The 9,474-nt window shown below is 45.8% G+C and overlaps 1 protein-coding gene across 1 annotated transcript; it reads right to left on the bottom strand.

The window, feature by feature from the left end:
• Nucleotides 1-7,830: 7,830 nt before the first annotated feature.
• On the bottom strand, nt 7,831-9,068 carry ENKD1 (enkurin domain containing 1). The gene has a single exon (XM_018562493.1). It carries the CDS (start codon nt 8,964-8,966, stop codon nt 7,878-7,880), a length of 1,089 nt encoding a protein of 362 aa, XP_018417995.1. The 5' UTR covers nt 8,967-9,068; the 3' UTR covers nt 7,831-7,877.
• Between the last annotated feature and the right edge of the window lie 406 nt (nt 9,069-9,474).

The following is a 9,474-nucleotide window of genomic DNA, read 5'->3' as shown; positions in this document are numbered from 1 at the left end:
CTCTAAACTTCTCAACATAACCTCATCTTCTGACCTAATACAATGGACACACGCTCCTACTCACCCTGATGGCAACACCCTTGGCCTCTGCTCTCCTCACATCCTCTTCAACACCCCTCTTCTTCTCTCCGATGACAACCTTATCAGTTTCACACAGTCCCTGTAACTTCAACCATCTATCCCAACAAGCAGTTACCTATAGACTCTAGGGATGTACCGATACTGGGCATTTTCACCAGTACTTGTGTGAAAATGCCACAATACCAAACACCGCTACCGATGCTTTACATTTTTAAACTAAAGCTGCTGCCTAAGGTCCCGCGCTTGCTGGGGACCTCGGCAGCCTTCCTGTGAACCGTGGTGCTTCCACCAGCCACACCGCCTGCAAGACACTCCGGACCCCTGGTGAGACCCCCCACAGCCTACCTAAGACACCACACAGCCCTCCTTAGACCCCGCACAGCCCTCCTGAGACCCCACACAGCTCACCTGAGACCCCGCACAGCCCTCCTAAGACCCCACACAGCCCACCGGAGACACCACACAGCCCTCCTGAATCCCCCACAGCCCTCCTGAAACCCCCACAGCCCTCCTGAAACCCCCACCCAGCCCTCCTGAGACCCCGCACAGCCCACCTGAGACCCCCCACGTGCTTCTTGTACTTGTCAAAATGCCCCGATGCCTAGTGCCGAAGCTTGCGCTAGGTTTTTTTTTTTTCCTTTTTTCTTACTTACCTAGACGATCGTCATCGGCAAGTACATGAGGGGATGTACTTGTACTTGGGCCTGAAAAAGTGGCATCGGGACATCCCTACCCCCCACAGCTCACCTGAGACCCAGAACAGCCCACCTAAGACCCCGCACAGCTCACCTGAGACCCCGCACAGCTCACCTGAGACCCCGCACATCCCTCCTGAGACCCCACACAGCCTTCCTGAGACCTTAGAGACATTAGGCCGCCATCCCGGAGCAACATATAGTAAGTAGCTTCATATTATTCTGCATTGCTGTATAATTTATTACTGAAATTTGTAGTCCTCTATAGCTGGTGGTATTCTGCATTGCTGTATAATGGATTGCTGGGATTTGTAGTGCTCTATAGCTAGTGGTATTCTGCACAGCTGTATAATGTATTGCTGAGATATGTAGTCCCTCTACAGCTTGGAGTCAGTGGTAGAACTACCAGGCCCTGGCACCGATCGTAGGAAGATTTTCCGGCTACCTCCTGCCACATTTAATAGTTTCCTCCTTTGACCCAGTCACTGTAGAGGAGGTTGTTAAATTTTTCTCTGACAATCTTTGTAGGACCTGAGCGGCAGCCATCGAGGAATGCCCGCTGTTTGCATTATATTCTGACAGTGGCCGCCGGTCGCTGTCAGAATACAATGCATACAGCAGAGATTCCTCGAGCAACACACTGGTAGTGTAGATGGAGGAATTTGCTCTATTTTTTTTGTTCAGCCCACGGGTTAAATTAAAAAAAATAGAGCAGTGTATGACCAGCCATACTCTACACCAGTTGATAACCTCCCAACAGTGGGCAGTCCTTCCTCCTGCATAGACTGGCACTTTTGTCATGACAGGTACTGATCTTTGATCAGTACCTGTCGGCGGTATGATTTTTTTTTTTTTCATGTCTTTTTTCAGTCTATTTTTTTTTCGAATTTTTTTCGTCTTTGTCGTTTATTTCTTTTTCTTAATATCCAGGCAGTTCCGCCCTCCTGCGACGCGTACGCTCGCAAGGGACGGAACCCGGAATCGGCCGCAGAACACAGCGTGGCTCGAGGGACAAGGTAAGTAAATGCTATGCGGCTTTCCCAAGTGTAGCTCGGGGTTACCGCTCATGGTATGGAAAAGTAAGCCCCTCCCTTTCCTGCGCTCCTTCATGTACAGTCGTGCTCATAAGTTTACATACCCTGGCAGAATTTATGATTTCCTGGCCATTTTTGCAGAGAATATGAATGATAACACGAAAACCTTTCTGTCACTCATGGGTAGTGTTTGGCTGAAGCCATTTATTATCAATCAACTGTGTTTACTCTTTTCCAATCATAATGACAAAAGAAACTACCCAAATGACCCTGATAACAAGTTTACATACCCTGGTGATTTTGGCCTGAAAACATGCACACAGGTTGACACAAAGGGGTGTGAATGGCTATCAAAGGGAACCATTCTCACCTGTGATCTGTTTGCATGTAATCAGTGTGTGTGTAAAAAAGGCCAATGAGTTTCTGGCCTCCTGACAGACCCTTGCATCCTTCATCCAGTGCTGCACTGACGTGTCTGGATTCTGAGTCATGGGGAAAGCAAAAGAATTGTCAAAGGACCTGCAGGAAAAAGTAGTTGAACTGTATAGAACGGAAAAGGGATATAAAAAGATATTCAAGGAATTGAGAATGCCAATCAGCAGTGTTCAAACTCTAATCAAGAAGTGGAACATGAGGGGTTCTGTTGAAACCTAACCACGGTCAGGTAAACTGTCAGCCACAACTGCCAGGAAAATTGTTCGGGATGCAAAGAAAAGCCCACAAATAACTTCAGGTGAAATACAGGACACTCTGAAAACATGTGGTGTGGCTGTTGCAAGATGCACAATAAGGAGGCACTTGAAGAAAGTTGGGCTGCATGGTCGAGTCGCCAGAAGAAAGCCATTACTACGCAAATGGCACAAAGTTTCCCGCTTACAATACGCCAAACAGCACAGAGACAAGCCTCAAACCTTCTGGCACAAAGTCATTTGGAGTGATGAGACCAAAATCGAGCTTTTCGGCCACAACCATAAACGCTACATTTGCAGAGGAGTCAACAAGGCCTATGATGAAAAGTACACCATTCCTACTGTGAAACACGGAGGTGGATTGCTCATGTTTTCGGGATGTGTGAGCTACAAAGGCACAGGAAAGTTGGTCAGAATTGATGGCACGATGAATGTAGTATGTTATCAAAAGATACTGGAGGACAAATGTGCATGCATCAGCCCGGAAGCAGCGCATGGGACGTACTTGGACATTCCAACATGGCAATGGTCCTAAACACAAGGCCAAGTTGACCTGTCATTGGCTACAGCTGAATAAAGTGAAGGTTCTGGAGTGGCCATCGCAGTCTCCTGACCTCAATATCATTGAGCCACTCTGGGGAGATCTCAAACCTGCAGTTTATGCAAGACAGCCCAAGAATTTACATGACCTGGAGGCTTTTTGCCAGGAAGAATGGGCAGCTTTACCATCTGAGAAGATAAAGAGCCTCATCCACACATACCACAAAAGACTTCAAGCTGTCATTGATGTTAAAGGGGGCAACACACCGTATTAAGAACTGGGGTATGTAAACTTTTGATCAGGGTCATTTGGGTAGTTTCTGTTGTCATTATGATTGGAAAATGGTAAACACAGTTGATTGATAATAAATGGCTTCAGCCAAACACTACCCATGAGTGACAGAAAGGTTTTCGTGTTATCATTCATATTCTCTGAAAAATGGCCAGGAAATCATAAACTCTGCCAGGGTATGTAAACTTATGAGCACAACTGTATAATGCCGGGCCCATAGCCACGAGCCAAAGCGCAGGGACAACTGCTAGAGGAGTAGGGAAGTAATATCCTTTTACGTGTCCCCTAGAGATTAACGAGCAAGTAACATGAGCAGTGTGCACTGCAAGGGGAGGTTTTTCCCCTCCAGAGATAAGTTTTAGTGTTGAATCAGTTTTTATTAGTATTTTTTAAACAGTTAAGGCAAGAGAGTATTGAGGTGAATGAGCCCCCAGTCAGGTATTGGAGGAAGAAGAGGCCTCCATCCGGCCGGCCGGTCTGTTCGATCTTTGCTTCCACGGAGCGGCTGATACAAAGCCGGGGAGGGTCGGTTTGAGTGGCCAGTCCGGAAGGGCGACCTGGGGGAGTTCCAGCTTGCCTAGGAAGGAGGGGAGGTCGCCCAGGGAGCTACTAGACGAGCCGATACACGTCTCACCGCTCCATGCGCCAAGCCACGCCCCCAGAGATAAGTTTTAAATGAAAAAAGGCTATGAGAGGGATTTATCAAAACTGGAGCAGACAAAATCTGGAGCAGTTGAGCATGGCAACCAATCATATTCTCCCTTTCATTCTCAAACCTTAATCAAAGAGAAAAGCTGATGGTTTGCCATGCAGAGCTGCTCCAGATTTTATCTGCTCCAGTTTTGATTAATTCCCCTCACTCTGTATTCCCAAAATGTGCATTATGGTTATTACAAAACAAGACTACAGTCAGTCGCTAGTACTCAACGTCTGAATTTCCTAAATGTACTTACTGGGTTAACTAGAGAACACTTCCTGTAAACAGCAAGCAGATGTATCCTCTAAGTTCCACTTCCTGCTGTATCGTCTGCATTGTCACTGTAGAATTTTGGACTATTGACACTTCTGGCTGCCCAATGTATTCTCTAGGAGAAGCTATCACTTCCCCCTCCCTTTAAGGTGGTACGCCCTCACGGGCAGGCCCGTCCTTACCATCTTGTCTTGAATTGTATTTAGATTGTAATGTCTTCCTTATATTGTAAAGCGCTGTGAAAACTGTTGGCGCTACATAAATCCTGTATAATAATAATGATGTGAACCTGGGACTTATTGTCCATATACATGCTGAGTTTTTCTATTCACTTATAGACATGGCTTATGAATTTTGTAGCAGCCATAAAATCACTCTTCTTACGGCCAGTTCACACAAGCCCATGTGCAAAAACGCTGCATTTTAGCGGCTCTGGTAGTGTGCGTTGTACTGCACACCTCCTGGGATGTCACTGTTTACATTACTTTTTTTTCCTTTTGCCTTTACGTGGAGTGTACAATGTATACACTCCATTCTGGTCCCCGCACAGCAGCGTACTGTGCGGCGGCATGCAGTGCGCTGCAATAAAATGCAGCATGTTTGCATTTTATTGCAGCACGCTCCTCTTTTCTATGTGTCCTTGCCGTGACCTGAGCTGAACTGGTGCGGTAAAACGCAGGTCACTGTAGTAAGTCAACTGGCCCCAATGGACTTGTTGTTAGCAAAAACTCGAAGACATTTATTATTTTACTTCCATATTGTTTATATTGCTAAATACCAAATTAGATTTTTGTGGTTGTCCCAGATTCAGCATTAAAGTGTCAGTAAACCCCCCAAAAATTTATAGTCTACAATACTTGTGTATATATCCTATAGGTTAACATTCTTACTCACTCAAACTGTACCTTGATATATAGATGTTAATTCACTGGGGGGGAGCTTCATCAAAAATTCTGCACGCAGAATCTGGAGCAGTTGCCTATGGCAACCAATCAGCTTCCATTTTTAATTTTCAAAACATAACTGAAGATAAAAGCTGATTGGTTACTACAGGCAACTGCTCCAAATTCTGACTGCTCCAGTTTTGATAAAACTCCCCTCTGTGCATTTATAAAACACATCATTCCCTCCATGCACACACATAGGTAGCAAGTAACGTTTGAAAAAAATGCACTGTAGCGCCAATAGCACAATAATGACTATCACACCAATTTACATACATATAAAGCAAGTAGTACAAAAGTAGAGTTTTAACGTTTATATTTGTTCTAGATTTTGGTAACTCAATTGCCACACAAATTTCAAAACATTACAAATAAATAACATTCATATTCCAAACAATCAAATCTTTTACACATCATAGCAAAACGATTTTTATCATAATTCCAACAGCCGTCTAAGCCCCGTATCTCCCATGTCAGTAAAAAAGAAGTTAGGCTGGGTTCACACCTGGGCGTTACTATAGGCGCGTTTTCAGCTAGTTTTTTCAGCTCGTTTTTAAGTTCAGTGAAACGCGTGTTCAACGCTCGTTTTTATACCTCCCTGGTGGTATGATTCTTTTTTCCTTTTTCTCCTCTTTCTCTTTTTCGGGTTTTGTTTTTTTAACTTTCAAACTTCCCGCCGGTTCCGCCCCCTGCAACGCGGACGCTCGCAAGGGACGGAACCCGGAAGACGGCAGCGGCCGAAGGAAACAGCGGGGATCGCGGACAAGGTAAGACCTGTACCGTTACCGTTTTGTTAACCCGGAGCCACACTCGGGAATACCAATGCATACGCGAGGAAATACGCCCCAAAAGAAGCTCATGTACTAGTTCGGGCGTAGGGTGTTTTTCAGCGCGTCAACACGCACTGAAATACGCCCAGGTGGGAACCATGCCCATAGGAAATTATGTGATTTCACTGCTTGAGCGTTTTTCAGCGCTTCGATCAGCGCTGAAAAACGCCCAAGTGTGAACCCATTCTGAAGGTAGCGAAGATTGTACACAGATTAACAGTTTTCTGTATAAACAAAAGTGTCAGCGCACACACAGACACACAAACAGTCTGCAAACAACTTTAAAAAATACATCTTACTGTCCAACTCAGCTCCTCATCTTTCTCCCAATTTGAATACATATTTTTTTTTCTTTTACAAATTCTGCACAGAAAAAAAAAGACAGAAAACAAAGTAGGGGTGGTCATACAGCTTTTAAAAGAGAAGTAACGCTGACCCTTGCTGTGGATTTCCATCTCATTAATGTACTCGTGTAACCCAAAGTCAGCAGAGAGCGTCATAATGCGCAATAACTGCTGAAAGCGCTGAGTTGCGCCACAGTCGGGGATCCGCACAGGCTGCTTAAATGACAGCTGGCTCTGCCTCTCTAGAGCCAGTCATGCCCGCCCCCTCTCTGTCCCTCCAATGGGTGCTGGAGAAATGGAGAGGGCAGGGGGAATCCCGACCGAACATCGCTGCTCTCTGCATGGAGAAACCATGAGCTGAGTGATTAGCAGTTACATGATCACTCAGCTGTCATCATGGAGCCAGCGTCTGACAGCTGCAGTGTCCCACGCCGGCCCTAAGCTGTAGGAATGGAATATGTTACTTTCCCTGCACTTCTCTTTTAAAGCTCCATGCATACTTGTGCATATTTGGTGCAGTGATCTATGCCATTGTACTGGCACTGTGCTGATTTAAGCATTGTTTCTGCAACTTCATCAGTGCCATTGACTACATTTATTGCATATTTTGCATGCTGTTTTACTTGCATTATGCTGCACAAAAAATGCACAAGTGAGAAGGAGGTCTACATATATTCAATTGTAGCACATCAGTCTTATTTACGGTATCTAAATCTACTCCGAAAAATTATGTTAATTTATGTAACAGCAAAAAAAAATAACTGTATGTATGTAATCCTTATCTGTAGAACAGTGGATAGAAAGTTCACCACATAACATTTTCCCATCCTGCCTAGATATAAATCTGAACCTGTCAAAATGTCAGGCATCTGATAACAGGGGTCTGGGTAGCTCTCCTTTAAGTAGAACTGAAGTAAGGGAGGGTTAAAACCTCGGTCAGATTTTTTTGCCATCTGTGTCCCATTGGGGAGATTTCCCTCCACTTCCTGTCTGAGCCACAACAAGAAGTGAGAGGAAATTCCCCATTTTCACCAGAACTAGTGTCCCCACTGGAAGATTTCCCATCTAGTCCCCTTCTGGTGACAGCCCATAATTTGGGATTTACCAGGACAAATACAGAGAGTGAATCTCCCTAATGGGGACACAGTGATAAAAACCTAACAGGGGTTCTGATCCCTCTCCACTCTATCCAAAACAAAAAAAAACATTTTGGCAAGAAATAAATATGAGGCTGACGGCCTTCTAAAAATTCCAGGTGCCAGGTTGTGCCTGGCTTTGGCACAGATCTAGAACAAGCAAGTAGCAAATAAAAGTCAGAATCCTAATCTCTATACTTGTTCCAGATCAGTGATTCAAGACATTGAAGCCAAAGCATCAGCAAATCAGCCAGGCAATTAGCATTCTCAGAAAGTTAGGTCAGCAATGGCCCCTACATATTTCTCGCATGACAGGTCTCCTTTAAGCGTCAATCTTGATGAAAACCTTAGGACGGGAAAATATTTTGATGGCCTCCTCAATTTCAGTAAGTTTTTTGTCTAGTTCTGTGCGCCGATTCTGGATGCTGAGAGTATCTGCCCGGACTGGGAGCATCAGCAACTCCTTGGTTAGCTGGGTCTGAGTCTCCTTAAGTTTACTGAGGGTCTCCAGCCTCTCTTGCTCTGGCATCTTGGTGTGACCAGGAGGCATCGAGGGGTCAGGGACTTGCTTCTTCATCTCCTCCTTCTCCTTAAGCCACTGCTGCTTCAGATCCAAAAGATACTGAGGAAGATGCCCCTTCTGCTTGGAGTTGTACTCCTTCTGGTGCCGTTGTTTGTCCTCCAGCACTTCATTTAATGATTGCATGGATCTGGAACGCCTGATCTGCACCTTCTTAGCATTTCTAGCATTGTGGGCCACAAAGTCAATGCTGGACCCATGCACCTCCATATTGTCCCTGGCACTAGGAGGCCGGCTAGGGCCAGGTGAGCTGGGTCTTTTTGGTGGCAACCCAGAACCACAGCGGGAATGTGATTTGAGGAAGTTGGCTGGCACACTGCTGGAAGGTGGTGGTGGCGGAGGCTCTTGGAGTTTAGCTATCACTTTGGACTCCACAGTCTCATATTTTGAGGACTTCCAGAGAGCTTTGATTGGTTTTGGTGCAACCTGTTCCCGGTCTATCTCCTTCTCCCGAAAGCGTTTCTGGATCTCCCTCATCCTGCGTACATTCTCTTTGCCGTGGTCCTTACTTTTCCGCGGAGGTGACAACTGTGGCTGGCCATGCAGGGAAATGCCCTCCAGTCTCAGCAGGACCCCTACACTGCCACTCTGACCCCGGTCCAGGATTTCTCGAGCATTAGGTCTGATTCTGGGTGCAGGGTAGGCAGGTCGGGCACTGTAACAGGTTGGGTATAAGGTAGGATCTGGGGCCAGGGGTCCAGACAGGAAATCCAGTTTCAGATGAGTTCCTTCCAGCCTCCCCCGGGCTGTCTCAGGTCGCCTGTAGCAGTCTGGGAAGAGTGTGGGATCCGGGGGTATGGGGCCCGAGATCCTGGAGGCTCCCTCACACATATCGGCAATCTGTTCTCTTAACTCTTCTTCTGCACAACAAGGCACCGATGTACGGCCTGTGTCTTCTAACTGCAGCCGAACTCTGACCTCAACATCACAACGGCCGATTACAGGTATCAAGCCACGCTTGTCTCCATAGAGAGCGCAACTTCCGCTTCCGCCGCGGGGGATCTCGGGAATTGTAGTATGGTATTAGCACAGTGCCCGGAGCTCTAATGGTGATAGTTGTGTTATTCGTATCTGGGCTGAGGGAACGGATTTTCTCTGAGTATCTCCCACTAAAGCCTCCCTCATTTATATCTGATAACAATATTAGGAGTCAAAATACACCCATCTCTACTGGAACAGTCCGTAGAGGTGCCCCGAATATCCATAGGACCGGAGATATAGCCTGACCTATAATCGGTATTATAGTCTATTTTATAAACACGGCATTTTCATGTAATTCATTCTTTGTGTTTCGTTCTATTAATAGATATCAATTTTTATTTTATAAAAACATTCTGTT

Source organism: Nanorana parkeri, unplaced genomic scaffold, assembly GCF_000935625.1.
Source record: "Nanorana parkeri isolate BGI_ZX_2015 unplaced genomic scaffold, ASM93562v1 scaffold580, whole genome shotgun sequence".
In the NCBI taxonomy this organism is placed as follows: Eukaryota; Metazoa; Chordata; class Amphibia; order Anura; family Dicroglossidae; genus Nanorana; species Nanorana parkeri.
This window is presented reverse-complemented; position numbering and strand designations above follow the sequence as displayed.

Coding starts and splice junctions, on each gene's coding strand:
- ENKD1 (XM_018562493.1), bottom strand. CDS start 8,966: ATGTGTGAGGGAGCCTCCAGGATCTCGGGCCCCATACCCCCGGATCCC.